Source organism: Oculina patagonica, chromosome 5, assembly GCF_052425735.1.
Source record: "Oculina patagonica isolate OP01 chromosome 5, crgOcupat, whole genome shotgun sequence".
Taxonomy (NCBI): domain Eukaryota; kingdom Metazoa; phylum Cnidaria; class Anthozoa; order Scleractinia; family Oculinidae; genus Oculina; species Oculina patagonica.
Genome location: NC_135762.1, coordinates 20,217,151 through 20,232,444, shown reverse-complemented (window position 1 = coordinate 20,232,444; position 15,294 = coordinate 20,217,151). Strand labels below are relative to the sequence as shown.

Below are 15,294 nucleotides of genomic sequence, written 5' to 3'. Positions count from 1 at the left end.
ATCAGCAGGCCCACTACGAAAAGACTTCAGCCAAATCCAAGCGCTGGCATACTCGCTGTCAGACAGCTTGCGCTTTAACGGCGGTGCCGCGACGATTTTTACCGGCTCAGGTCTCGCAGCTTCGCTTTCCGCTGTCTGCATTGTCGTTGGAGGGCCTTTGATTGCGACAGCGACCGTTCTTTCTCTCGCGGCAACCTCTTTGAGCGTCACTGTCCAGTTTTTCTTGCAAAAAGCAAAAAAATACTTTCGCTCGCTGAAGAAACTCTCTTGGCGATCAACTCTCTCACGTCTGCCGCTCTTGAAGACGGGAAAATTTCTCACGACGAATACCAAGAAATCGTCGGAAAGTACAGTGTCTTCTCTTCGAAAAAAACGAAACTGCGTTACTCAAATCACACTGACGGCGCGCGCTCCCACCAATCTTGAAAACTTTTCTCGGCAGCTTTTTTTCGTTTTTTTTACTTTTCGTCAGGTTTTTTGCCAGCTTTTCGATTATTTCTTCTTTTTTTGGCCAAGAGTCGGGTAGCTTTTTGAAATAAAAATACAAAAACAGACGTAGTTAAAGTTTTTTGCATGCCTTTTGTATTCTTTTAACACATTTTCCAAAGAACGCAGCCTTGCCGGCTCAAAATCCAGCCAACAAATGCCTTTTTTTTCAAAACTGTTTTCAAATATGACAAGCTCGCCACCGGCGGAATCGATCTTCTTTCTGTCTCTTCCTGTTCTTTGAAATCTTGGCATTCTTGAAAAACAATTGGTTCAAAAGTTTTCTTTTCCGCAACAAAAACCAAAAAGAAATTTTGGATATCTTTTTTTGTTAATTTAACGCCCAGACCATAAGGGTCATCGCCAAAATTTTTTTTGTCTTTTAGCCACTTGGGCCTTAAAGATTCAACAAAATTATAATAAATCGGAGCCATATTACTACAGCCCGCAAGGAAACAGGGGTCATCGCCAAAATATTTTTTTCTTCCATGTTATATTGAGTCTTTAAAGTTCAAATGGAAAATAATAAATTGGAGTCACGTTACTACAGCCCGCAAGGATACTGGAAAGGAATTTCTGCAATAAAAAAATTAGCCAAAACTACAAAGGTTTCCGAAGATACTGCAAAAAGGTGGCTCGGAAAACAAGCTTTTTGGCAAATCTACCTTCCCGCACCACGATACGTTCCTCACCCCGTCCAAAGTTTGACGTATCTTCTCCTAACGCGGTCCACCAGGCGGACCTTCTTTTTCTTCCTCATCACAGATTGCCGCGAGGGCGAAAAGTTTACAAATACGCTCTGACTGTTGTTGAAGTTGCCAGCCGTTACAAAGAGGCCGAGCCTTTGACCTCCAAAGATTCAACTGAGGTTGCAAAAGGTTTTCAGGCAATTTACAGGCGTAGTGCACTGAAATGGCCACAGATGCTGCAAGTTGACCCCGGGCGCGAATTCATGGGCGCTGTTACCAAAGAAATGGAAAATAAAAAAAACAGCTATTCGACGCGGGCGTGTTAACATTCACAGAGATCAGACCATCGTTGAACGTTTCAACCGCACACTGGCAGAGCGCCTGTTTGGTTATCAGTACAGTGTCGAGTTGAACCTGCCATCTGGCCAGCGGTCGACAGCGTGGGTTAAGAGGCTACCCGAAGTTATTGCCGCTCTGAACAACGAAGTTACACGGCTGACTGGCAAAAAACCCTCAGAAGCTATTAAATTAAAAGCTGTTGCTGCCAAGCCGTCGACTCCTTATTTGAGGCCTGTTGGTAAGAGCGAAAAAAAGCCCCCCTCCTCCGTGTATGTTAGATATTTGTACCAACCGGGTGAGTATGAAGGTAGCGGAAAACGCGCCACCGATCCAATCTGGTCTTTGAAAGTCTTTTCGCTTGAAAGAGCTGTAATGAAACCGAACTAACCTGTTTTGTATTACTTGCACGATGGCCCCAAGCGCGGCTTTGTGCGCGAGGAGCTGCTCGTCGTACCTCCTGATACCACCCTTCCACCAGTCAATGCCAGCTAAAGGTGATATTCAATCGATTCGGTATGTATTCCATCTTCAAGCACCCAACGTTTGTCGTAATAGGCGCTCAAACCCCGTTTTTCCTGCTCGTAAGTTACCATTTTTCCTTCCTTCATACGGAAGCCTCTGTTTTTTGCCATGTCAACGCTGCCTTTAAGGGCCGCCATAAAACGCTGCCAAGTCACTTCGTTTTGCGTCCTTGACATCCCCTTGGTGCTGAACTTCTTTTTTCACCCTCCTGTTCCTCGACGAAATAACACTTTGAGCAGAGAGCAATCATCCGGCTGCCCTCACACTCAAGCTTAAAGAGACCAGGGGTGCGGTTGCTCCACTTGTCCCAAGCCAGCCACTGTTTTTTTTTGGGACTCGAATTCAGGCAACAGCTTAGGTTTTACGATGTCCTCAAACTTCTTTGCAGAAATGGCCATGTAACAGCTGTCCGTGACCATCTGAATGAGCTCAAAGTCCTTTCGATCAAAATACTTATCCATAAAGTCGTAGTAAAACTTTAGCATGCGCAGCTTTGCCAACTGGTAAACCGCGATCCCGACTTGAAAAGGCCATCTAATAGTTATCCGGGGCTTGCGGCTTTCCAACTCGTACGCTTGCCCGATTTCATCTAAGTCGCTGAAATACGCGCTTCGCAGGGCTCGGTCAACCACTTTTTCGTCTTTTGTATAAATTACGTTTGTTTGCCTTTCTAGCGCCTCGATCAGCTTCCCGTAAGAACTGTTTCCTAACAGCTTAAACACGTCAGCCAGCAAGCCCTTGCTCTTATCAACATCGCCTGTTCTCCGCGCCTCTGTCACTTGCTCCACAAACCAGGGGAAGATCTTTTTCGGTTGGTAGTCAATCGTTCGGTGAACCGCCGTTATCTCTGCCCCGTGTTCCACATACCAGCGCAGCAGTGGAGCATACAAAAGAATTTTTTGGCAGAAAGGGCACCAACGAGCTTTTTACCATCTCCACGATTTCTTTTTGTTTTTTTTCAAGTATTCATACATGTGTTGTGGAACAGCTTCGCCTGGAACCTCTTTGTTGTAAAAGAATGGCGGCATCTCTTCAAACTTTTTCCACAATTTTTTTGGAATCTCAATGTCAACTTCAGCAAATCCAAACCATTCGCGTATGTAAGAAGGATTTTCTCCTTTTAGATTTTGCGTAAGTAACTCCGCCTGCGCTTCTTCAACTCCTGAAAATTGGCGGACTTCTTCCTTTCCGCAGGGCATGTTTTCCAACATTCTTGACAGATAAAGGGCATTTGCATCGTAGCCGACAATGTTTTCGCAAAGATGCGAAGCTGGGTACTGGTGATCTCTGATCTTTGTTTTGCCGGCCTTGTGGAGCCTTGTAAAGACAAGGCTTGGACCCCCCACAACCGCACCTTTCAGCATTTCGTACGCTTCTTCGCAAGGAGAGGAAAGTTCAGCTCCTCTTTCAACAGATCCTCTGAGCAGGTAATGTAAGCTAACCCCGGGAATACTGACTGCGTCTTTAAGAATGTCGATCCTCTTTTCAGTGTAAAAAGCTTTCATCTTTTCAAGAGCTTCCAGGCCAGGAGACACGTCGAGATTGTTGTAATAGCGCAGCCAGTCTGCAAAGGTGCGCATGCCCTTTTCCGCAAATGTGCGCTTACACCCCTCCCACTCCTCCCTTGTGAGCACGAATTGACCTTTCAACTTCGAAAACCACGCTGGGTAGTCAGGAAGCCCAGGGTAGTCAAGCTTTTTTTGGGGGGGTCAAACCACTCGTAAGGAAACCACGATTTCTTTGCCTCGCATTCATAAGCCTTAACCCACTTTTCATAGCTTGTTCCCGGCCCAAGGTAGTTGATAATGTCAAGGAAACGGAAGCCCTGACTGAGCAAGAACATGATTTTGTTACCATTTTTTGCCACTCTGACTTTGCCGGTTGTGTCAGCAAGGCGTTCTGCGAAGTTATTTTTGATCAGATTCAGATCGTAACTGCCAGAGTTGAACCCAACTACAGGTATCTGGTTGCACCATTCCTCAATTTTTTGCCGCTGCGCTTTTGGAAGCAGGCCAACGTCTTCTGGCATAAATTCCGCTCTTACTTGAGCCCGGATGTTTTTTCCGCGCCTCTCCAGCTCTTCCATAAACTTGCGGACCAGCTCTGCGGGGTCTCTTTCACAGATGTGGGTGGGCTCTCCTTCAAGGGTGTCACCGATGCTTACCGAGATTGGCACGTGTGCGTTTTCGATCGTGAGTGTTGGCGTCGGTTCCTTTCGCTGATTATTGTCGCCATACGCCTCAAAATCGTACAAGATCGCGTGCGGGTAGCTTTTTGTTTGCGCCCGCGGTGGATCAACAAAGCTTTTCCCAACATCGCACGCCCAAGCCTCGATCACGCGGTAGCTGGCCCTTCGTAGCAATCTTCTACGTTTCATTGTGGCTTTGAACCTGTCTTCGCGTGTTTGGTCGTTGCGGTCAATGATTTTGTTACGGTCTTGCGGGTAACATTTTCGACACCCGTGCCATGGCCAGTGGCAGCCGTGGTATTGAAATACAGTTTTTGAAATAGGGTCGTACCCGTCGACAGGTGCGCGCTCATCCCAACGCTCGCCACCATGCCCGCACATTGCGTGGTGAATGTGAATTTTCCGCCGCTTGGCTTCTTGGTCAAGCCACCGAAGCGATTCTTTGGAAGCTTGATGGCTTGGATAGAAAGCCTTCTCAAAGCTTGTCTGCGGTTCTTCAACCTTTTTGCCCGGGCAATCGATTATTGTTTTTCCTTGGCTGCAAGTTTGGTAATGGCGTTTAAGGTGGCAAGCTTGTGTAAATCTTGCTTTGCAATGGGCGCATGCACACGTCTTGGCTTTAAGGTGGCAAGCTTGTGTAAATCTTGCTTTGCAATGGGCGCATGCACACGTCTTGGCTAACCTTTCAATATCCTTAATGACAAACGCGTGCCCTTCGTAAATGCCGATTGTCAGAATGTTCTTCAGCATAGCTGGAGGGTTTCTTTTTAGGTGCCATACGACTTCCGCATCTTTTTTCTCGCACAGGCTCATAAACTCGGATGCCGAGCCAATCAGAGAAAGCAGCACCCTGATTCAGATGCCTTTCAACTTTATCAAATTCATCAAGAGATGTTTTTGAACAGTCGGTCGGCACAGTTTCGAGTTCGAAGAAACTCTTTGCGAGACGACGGGCTGCTTCTGTGCTTCGATCAATACGCGCTCCTTGGTGCACAGCAATACAACGCCATAGACACAAATTATCTCTATAGGTATCTAGCGCAACCATCGACCGGCCATGTGCAAGGTTGCGCAGCCATTCTGGTAAGGGGCCTGTGCCCAACAGTGGTTGACGGTCAAGCACAACCTTTACATCAACATTAAAAATGCTTACAAACTTCCACTTTGTAGAAGGTCTTTTGATATTGTCAGGGGCCAGGCGTTTTGTCTCCTGTTCGCTCAACCATTTTCTCGCTGCAGAAAGCTTATTAATCCAAGGTGAGCCTTTGTTAATGTAGTAGACAATGACCGTATCATCTTCAATGTTGGGCAACTGATACGAGTAAACATGTCTGATATAAAACGCGGTGTTTACGTTTTCTCGAATTTTTTTCCATAAAGTTTGGTGTAAGGTCTTTTTCCAGACCTCTGATGAAGCGCCATCGAATAAAACTCCGTCCCCTTAAACGACCCCCCGTCTCTTCCCCCTCGTATTCTGTGGCATCAAGAAGGTTTAAAATCTCATTTTGATAATTTGTTACCACCCGATTTCCGTGTGGTAAAAAGGGATCAAATTCATTTTGAATGATCTTCCTTTGTTGCTCCTTCTTTTCCTTGCGACGAAGTCGCTGAGGTGGTTTTGGGTGATACTTTTGTGAAAGCATCGGTTTTAGTAAGCGCTTTTGCACTTCAAGAGGGATGGGCTCATCCAGTATGTTACGGACAACTTCACGAAGTGGGTCCGACATTTGAGGCATTCGCTCAATTTGTTGCTCAACAAACTCGTCAAACTGTCTTGCTTTGTTCGCGGCTGACGAGGTCTCGCTAAAAGCCATTACTTTAAAACCAGCAATAAAGGGTTGATAAAAGGACTTCTCTTTCACATTTTGGGCATTTATCTTTTGGCGTTTTTTCTGTTTGAAGGTTTTTGCAATGAAATTTTGATGTTTTTTTAGCCCATGAAGTTGTGTAAACCGGCCCTATCCCCACCTGGGGGCAAGGAACTAAGTGAAGTTGAGCGGAAAGCGTGACGTGACACTTTCAGTCAAGGGCTTGTCTAAACAAGGCATGCAAATTTGTGCGTGGGTGTCGGGGGATTACCCGAATGATATTTTTAGACGTTGTAATATCATGACTCATCGCCAATAACAAACACCAGCTGTGAAAAAAGCGGTTACTATGTAAGGTGGTATTTGTCGAATCCCCTCTCTACTACTCCTGGTGATGGAACTATTGAAAGTTACTTAAAGGAAAAAGGCCTTTACCCATCAGCAACCTACCTTTATCTAAGATGACAACATAAAGATGCAATATTTTCAGAATTTGCAGATGAACCTGGAGATTTTGAGCAGCCAAGCAGTGGGAACAGCTCACAGGTAGAATCAGGTGTCAGTAAGCGTGTTGTGTGCTCAGTATGTAGCTGTACATTTTTGGAAGGTGAAGAGTGTATTCGATGCGAACAGGACAGAGAATATGAATCTTCCAGGATCGCTGATGGAGGGGGAAGTGATGCCACAGAAAACTCAGTCCCCCTTACTGTGGATGAAATAAGGTCCAGGCGAGTAGCAGCTTTATCAAGTCCCAGTTCCTCTGAAAGAGTGTTAGTAAATGAAGGATCAAATGGCAGTGTGACTGAAGGTGGCAATTCCTCAAGGCTTCTTACTGAAGAGAGTACCAACTATGGCCAAGGCTCTGCAGAAGAAAGACCCCCTTCTTCCCCCAACTCAGATTCAAGAGATCAGCTTCAAGAAAGAATTCTTACAATTCACCGCACCTGTGTAAGAACTGATTTAATTGAACATTTTAAGGACCCCAGTGTAATGAACTGTAATATTAACTTTCGTATTATTAATGAAAGGGGTGACTTAGAACCAGGGGTAGGTATTGGTGTAAACTGTGAGGTATATACTTTATTTTGGAGCCAATTCTCAATTTCAATGACCATTGGGGAAAGGGAAAGGGTCCCCTTTGTAAGACATGAACACTTTGTAAAAGAATGGGAGGCTGTGGGAAGAATTTTGGTTAAGAGATAAGAGACTGTTTCTTATTTTCCCACATTTTTGTCAAAGGCATTTGTATGCTACTGCCTCTTTGGCGACCAAGTTCCAGATAACCTTTTTATTGACTCCTTCACAAAATATTTATCCCCAGTGGAAGAGGAGTTGATTTTAGATGACATGAGGAAGAATGAACTTCCCGATGAGGGAGATGAGTTCAGTGATTTCCTTGAAAGGTTTCAGTGTAGGAGGGTGGTAAATAATGGAAACCTTAACAAGGTTATTCTTGAAATAGTCAGGCAAGAGTTAGTTCAGAAACCACATCTCATGATTGCATCGTTACAACCTTTTCTAGAGGAGTTGAAGCATTACCCCCATTCCAAGCTATTTCAAACATTGAGGCTTTGTATGATTCTCTCAAACCTACAACAAAAAAAGTGTTATCTTGTCTCATCTCGAATCCAGTAAATGAGGGAGAAAGGGATGCATTTAAATTTTTGCAAAGATTTATTAGAGGTCTGGACATGTCAAAGCTGCAAACGTTCTTGCAATTCACAACAGGAATGGATATCCTAGTTGGCAAGAAAATAGAGGTAACATTTATTAAATGCGAGGGCTTAAGGGCAAGACCTATTGCCCACACATGTGGCCCCCTTCTAGAGATTCCTTCCACATATCCCAACTATGTCGAATTCAGGGAAGAGTTTACTAATGTTCTCAGTCGTGATACCTGGGAAATCGATATTGTGTAACATGGGTTTTAGTGGATTATTACTAAGCAGAGGTTCCCTAACATAAGACCTTTTGTTTTTATATGTGACAATTTGACCTCGCTAAGCCATCGTGAACCTTTTGGATTGAGTTTCATTGACTTGCTGCGTCTTAGGTTGGTCAGTGTTTTCAACTTACTCTTACAAGTCAGCGAATTCACTAAACAAACAAGATGGAGTATATATCTGTTCTATTTTGAAAATTGCTTGCCCATCAATGGAAGGGTGGAGATGTAACGGCAAGCACCACAAAAGGTCTGTACACTTTTCAGTGGTACCTGTTAGTAATGAGAATAAACTTGCATGCCAAGCAGCTTCTCGAAGGAAGAAATACTTATGTTAACTTTTCTACCTCTTTTAGCAATTTAATGTAGAGTTCAAGAGCAGTATTAACATCATGTGGCTCTTGAAGGTTAAGTTCATTCATGATAGTCAGAGCAAATTCTTTGAAATCCTCACTGTAATCGGGTGGGCTCATAGTAGAGTGATCAATGAACTCCTCCACTTCATCTTCACCAAAAGTCACTTTAAAGTCATCTGTACCGTACAAATGCGGTAGGAAAAACATGCAATCAGGTCTTCCCCTTGGACCACTACTGTTTCCAAATTTGCTCGATGATATAATGTGCTGATTCCACAATTCGGCCACTTGATAGAGCTCTTTCCTTAGCAAAGGCATGAAACAAAATCGGATGCAATCAATGTGAACTGGATCTGAGTCATTAAATAGACCGAAGTCACGTAAATCTTTAAAAAAGGTTATCCACCATCCAGGACCATCTTTCACTAGATGTGACCAGTACGCTTCAATCCTCTGATTGGCTGTGGATCTGCCAGTGAGGAAACAACCAAGTCCTCCATCCTCGTCACTATGGCTTGACCTCAGAAATGTATGAACTGCTGCCACCATACTGTTTTCTGTTCCATCATCCGATCTTACTTTTCTTGGCAAGCCACCAACTTGTTTTAATGCATCAAGGTAAAATTTGGTAATCACCTCAGGATTGTTATTTGTTGTTCCTACCTCAAGCCAAATTAGCCTCCTTGAAAATCCATCAATGCCTCCATGTACACAGAATCCGTAGGGTTTAAGTTTATCGTAACCATCTATGTGCCAAACGTAGTTTGGCCCTTTTGCTTGGTAAGTTCTTCGGCGAAGTCTCTTCCTTTTTCGGCTTTCAACTCCTTCTGGATCAATCTCTCTTAACATTGTCATGATTCTTCATCTCTTGACAAAATATCCCTTTCTTCTGAGTCAGGCCCAGAGTATGCGATAGCCAACAAAGCAACCACTTCCGCCGATCTCTCTCTCTCTATTACCTGCTTTAACTCATCATTAGGTATATTGCCCGGTTTTCTCGATAAGCCTAAGGTTTGAAGTCCCCTTTTGACAGTCGATAAACTGATTTCTATTCCGTGAAGTTTTAAAAACTCCACAATTTCCAAGTTGGTGTATCCCTGTTTAAAATAGCTGGCTATTAGTTCTAATTGATCATCCCCAGGAATACCGTTCAAATTCATGCATGGTGAGTAAAGTGGCAACGGCATTTTTGCCCTTCTTGAATGCAATGTATTAACCAAGATGGCCGACGTTACGAATCAAAATTCCCACCTTTTCTGAACTTAATAGAAGCCCGGATGTCAACAATAAAAGGGACTGGGAAGGACTGATAATAATAAAACTGAATTGTGAAAAATCACAATTGAACTGTGTAAAAAATCACCACTGAACTGTGAAAAATCTACAACTGAACTGAAAAAAAAACTAAACTGAACTGTGAAAAATTTAAACTGAACTGTGAAAAATCTAAACTGAACTGTGAGCCTTCTGGGCCATCGTATGTATGTGATTTAAGAAGTCCATAGACATTACCACGCTGGTAAAATGGGAAAAGCTGTCATAAATAAACTTATTTAGAAGTGCCCCATCGGTTGACACTTTTAAAACTAAGCTTAAAACTTTTTTATTTAATAATGATCTTTAGTATATATTTTTTAATGAAGTTTAGCCAGTTTTATAATGAATTTATGAATTTCATAATGAACTTTAGTATTTTATATGAATATTAGTATTTTTAATAAAATGAATTTTCGAATTTTAATGAATTCAGTATTTTATCATAATATTGTACTTTTAAATATTTTTATTACTTTAAGAGCATTGAGATTTTTCATGTAATGCGCGAGAAATAAATTATTATTATTATTATCATTATTATTATTATTGGTTTTCGCTATAATACGTACAAAGATGCAATGTCGTGATAGTAGAGGAAGGTCTTGTATGAGATAACGTTTATCATGTTATTCTGCAAAGATCTAGCAATAAACAAATTAAGCGATTAGAGAGGAAAGAACCTAGTACAAAAGGAAAGCTTCTGGAACGAAACAACAACATTTAAATTATTTTCTGTGATTGGTCAAGGTAACCAACTCGTTCCCATAAACAACAATATAAAAGGGAAGGTAAAACTTGCAGTCGTTTTTGATGTATATGAACCCTTTTGTTGAAATATTCGCGCATAATAACAAAAGTTGAAAACTGATTTCATTCTTAAAGAATGCTTTTAATATTAATGAGAAGGGAAACTATTCTACGCGAAATCTTTTTGCCTTTTTAAAAGAATGAAATATTTTTTGGTTCGTAATCTGCGCCATTTTTGAGATACTTACAGTATCAGTAAGTTTATCCAGAATAAGTCATTTGGTAGGTATTTAATTCTGTTGTAAGAAAGATCCCTGTAGAAAGAGTGTCAGATTAGTGTTGAGCAGTTAGCTTTCCATATTTTCCTCTGGTACACTAACTTACTATTTATCCCTTTCGTGCTCTGGAGGACGCTAGACGCTCTGATATGACATTACAAAAAGAGATGGGAGGCTCATGGGTTAAAAGACTATTCTAATCTTACACAGATTACGGAATTTGCAGAAATATTAACCTTTGGCATTCATTGTATTAGGAATTTAAAGTTTCAAAAATTCATCACATGGTGGACTAACTTCTTATCACGGAAATTAACAGCGGTTAGAAACCGTGAAAAGGGGCAAAGAAAAAGAAAAATCTTAGTGCTAGAACACTATTTCAAAATAAGAATGTATCGCCATTTTCAGTATTCTGAAAATGTCTATTATGCCCAAAACCTGAAAAAGCGCTAAATTTGTTTATGTTCTCCTCGATTTATTTTTCATCTACCTCAGCTTATTAAAAGAAGATCTAAGGTACAGAAGAACCTCGAATTAACGTACCCTTATAAAACGAAGTCCTCGCTATATAGAACGATATTCTCCACCCAGTAATAGTAAAATATATGAAAACGAACGCCGATATAACGAAACCTCGTTATTTCGAACATATTTTTCTAGTCCCTTGGCCCTTCGTTATTTAGAAGTTTCACTGTTAGCTGTTGAAACAACTCGTCAAACTTACATTATTTCCAAATCTTTAAGAGAGGAAAACAAATTATCGGTGAGGTTGTGAATACTATTCGAAGCCAGGTTCCTGTAAAAAACGAAAACGATAAGAAGTAGAGAACAGTGAATAACATAAAACTAATGTACACAATCTAAGCGTCTAAATAAGACGTGATAATAAGTAACATTTTCTGAGTTTTTAATAAACGTCTTTCACAAGCTTTGTGTGCCCCCGCCGCATATTCGGGAATATTTTAGTAGTTTAAAAAGTTGATCGAGTTTAATTTGAAAGCTGTCTTTAAAAAGGTATTGAAGTTGTTGATTGATTTCTATACTATAACTATCACTGAAGCCGTCACTGCCTTTTCCAACGCTTCCGATTCGCCTTCTGTTGGTTCATTCTTAGCCTTGTAAGTCTTGGCTCATCTTTTTGCCGAATTGTAAGTTCCCCTTGGTAGCTGGTAGATAGTTTTGTAGACGTTTCATCGCCGTCCATTACGAAAGAATCGTGAACAATCCAAACTACCAGACACTCGATAGAGAATAGTATACAACAGACACTGCAAGTCTACAAAGGAAGAGACTAAGGGGGTCCTGGATTGCTAGGATTTGGCTTCGAATTCGTCAAAGACCATGGGAAAGTCGATCAATCCCACGCCTACCCATCCTCACCTGTGAAATGTTTCGTGCATTTGCCCCCACCCTCTCCTTTCTTTGTCAGTTCGGCTACACAAATTCCTAGTTATTCTCTTCATGGCCAAATCGGACGTATACAAATTTCCCACCAATTGTAATGGAATAAACAAAGATAACAACTGTTTTAAAGAGGACTTTAACTGATAGTAATAGGTTGGCACCGTAAAAGCTCTCTCTAAGTCTTTCTCTTTTATTAGCCTTAATATTTTTTGCACTCTCGGTTGCCTTGGAAAAGGAAGGTCCCCTGTGTAGTCTAATAGCAATATAGGGAGCAGAACTTTCATAAGGGCTGCTACAGCAGCAATGCTAATTTTAATAAAATTAATTGAACCAGTTTCCCACGGTCCAAGAAACTACCCATGAACGAAAGTTAATGAAGTAACGCATGTTTAAAATTAACTTAAGTACTTCCGGTCACAAACCGCTCTCAGTTTAAATATGGTTCATTTGCGTCTCCCCCTGATCCTCTCCCAAGGAATGTAAGTGTAGTCTTGTGCCTGGTTTATCTGATAAATTGACCTGCTTGCAAATTTTATGTAATAGTCAGATACTTACAAAGATGCTAAAAATTTCATACAACAAAACAGCCCCGTTGGTAAATATTGAATTTCGTTATAAGAAAGATCTCTACAGAAAAATAAAATCTGGGGTTAGTATTTCTACTGTTTTGCTATTGACCAAGAAACACGGGCGCTGTTATTTTGCTGTCCTCTGAGGAAAACCGACGTTATTATTTTATCACAGGTTAAAAAAAGCCGACATCTTAGTGGGCTGCATCTCAGATGTCGCTGTTGATTCAAATGACAAAAAGGTAATCACGGTCGCACAATAACCGTTGGCTGTTTTTTTGCAACACGAACAGAACACTTAGAGCCTGTGGGAGGACAGATTTTATATTCGTCACCCTCTTAACTTTAAATTTCCATAAATGTCATTCAGTGAAATTTAAAGGGACTAAAGGTCTCCGCACACGTGGGGACAAGACGCAGGGACAAGTCGCAGCGACAGGTAGCAGCAACAAAATCATGTGTTGTTCACACTCAAGGTACATGAAGCAGGGACGAGTAGCGGGGACATGTGGCAGCGACAACATCAAAACGTGTACACGCAAGAACATGTATCGGGGACATGTTGCAGGGAGTAGATACTGTCGAGTAGAAACGGCCATTGCGGAATTCTTAAAAGAAGTTCGTAAATAAAATAAAATAAAACATATTTAACCTAAAAGGTGTTATTTTAGTTCAATCTGGACCCTCTCTTACAAGATGTTGACTACAGCGTCGCCGTCGCAAATTTCCCTTTCGTAAACGGTCGTTGCCATTTGAAACGGTCGATGCCATTTCTCAGAACGGTCGTTGCCATTTGAAACGGTCGATGCCATTTATACTTTGGACCAAATCGCATCTAAGGATCTTTCAAACTTCTTGAGAGTATCAGATGTTTGTTTAGAAATGTCAAGCGATTCCAAAAATTATCAGTTTGGTTTTCTAGTTGAGGAAATATCCGAGCTTCGGTATACCATAAGATCGCTATGTTCTCAATACTTGTAAAAAATTGGGCTCAGCCCGGAAGTAAGAAATATTGAAACAGAAAACTGCAGAAAACCTCACGCAAACGAATGAATGGATAAATATCTCAATTTACTTTAGTAACCTAATGAGAATATTCTATGCCTGTTTAGAAATGCCAAGCGATTCTTAAAATAATTTTGGTTTCGAAGTGGACGAATTCAGGGCGAATTCTTCGAGCTTGTGCATACCGGCATGCCGAATGTCGAAAACGTAGCGATTAATAGCATGCACAAGCTCGAAGAATTCGTCCACTTCGAAACCAGAACATAGCGATCTTATGGTATAACGAAGCTCGGATATTTCCTCAACTAGAAAACCAAAATAATTTTTGGAATCGCTTGACATTTCTAAACAAACATCTGATGCTCTCAAGAAGTTTGAAAGATCCTTTCATGCGATTTGGTCCAAAGTATAAATGGCATCGACCGTTTCAAATGGCAACGACCGTTCTGAGAAATGGCATCGACCGTTTCAAATGGCAACGACCGTTTACGAAAGGGAAATTTGCGTCGCCGTCTCTGTCGTTATTGCTAAATTCTGTTGCAGGAACATGTTCAGAACCGTCCACACGAGGGTACATCGCATTCCTGTGACATTTTGTGCCTGCAACATGTCCCACGAAGTTCAACGAGTTGAACTCCATGCAACATGTCGCAGGGACAAAATTGCCGCAAAGTTCGTGTTGCATGAGCCAACAATTATCAGCACACACGAGGGGACGTGTTGCTGCAACATGTCTCTGGGACATGTCCCTGCTACATTTTCTTTGGTGTGTACATAATGTGATTTTGTCGTTCGGCTACGTGTCTACATGTCGCTAGTGAAATCGAGGCTAAATTTTACATCGTCAGAAATGAAACAACAAACAAACGGAGTTAAAGAAGTCTATAACAGCGCGGAAAAATAGAATTTTGACAGATGATATTGCAAATAAATGCCCTCAGTGCGCAGACTCACTAGGTGGCATAGTCCTTTAAAAGTTGTATAAAGATACATAAGTTGTATTTTAGACAAGTCACGCTTCTACAAATATGCTATTACTTAAGCAACTAATGACAAAGAAACAGGTCATGTTTCTATATAAAATTATATGAAAAGTCATTATTTATCAATTACATTGTAGTTTCAACAGCACATTACTTTACTTACAGAAAATAGAGTCGAATTGTATTGCGGAATAAATTAGACGAAAGGTTTTGAATACTGTTTGAAGATAGATCCCTGCAAAAAAGTTAAACAACTGAAACGAAGGCTTCGGATAGTGGAAATCAAATGTGAGGGGGGGACACTACTCTTTACACTCGGGATCGTCCATTTCATGACTTCGATTTCGAGTTTCGGGTCAAGTCTGCAGCAGTACTTTTTCTGCATGAATGTAACTCCAATAAGCCTTACTAGCTGTCTGGTTAGCTAATTAGTACTCTGGTTTACCGGATAATGATTAGCTCTCATCTTAGGTAAGGATAACACTATAACAATATACTTAGATCGAGAGTACTTTAAAACTAAAAGTTCTAAATTCCTATATGCTATTCGTACATAGGATGCAATAAAATAAAGAGTTTTTGTAAAAAAAAAACCTTAACAACTGAATGGCAAATGTTTTAGTTCAAACTCTCTGGAACTGAAAATTCTAACTTGAAGGCA

At 41.3% G+C, this 15,294-nt stretch overlaps 2 protein-coding genes and 1 pseudogene across 3 annotated transcripts in view; 1 reads left to right on the top strand and 2 right to left on the bottom strand.

Annotated features, from left to right (window-relative positions):
* LOC144653167 (uncharacterized) overlaps window positions 1–10,701 on the bottom strand; it is a 300,092-nt gene extending 289,391 nt beyond the window's left edge. For both annotated transcript variants that reach the window (XM_078513101.1, XM_078513103.1), the window contains exons 1-2: window positions 10,643–10,701; window positions 10,217–10,288 (exon numbers count right to left, since the gene is read on the bottom strand). In XM_078513101.1, coding sequence (XP_078369227.1) covers window positions 10,217–10,272 — 56 coding nt within the window. In that variant the 5' untranslated portion in view covers window positions 10,273–10,288; window positions 10,643–10,701. The remainder of the gene's footprint in view (window positions 1–10,216; window positions 10,289–10,642) is intronic.
* The window catches only part of LOC144653189 (uncharacterized), a 467,538-nt gene that overhangs the window by 307,733 nt on the left and 144,511 nt on the right, over window positions 1–15,294 (top strand). The gene's annotated exons all lie outside the window — the stretch shown is intronic.
* On the bottom strand, window positions 8,304–9,517 carry LOC144654089 (uncharacterized; annotated as a pseudogene).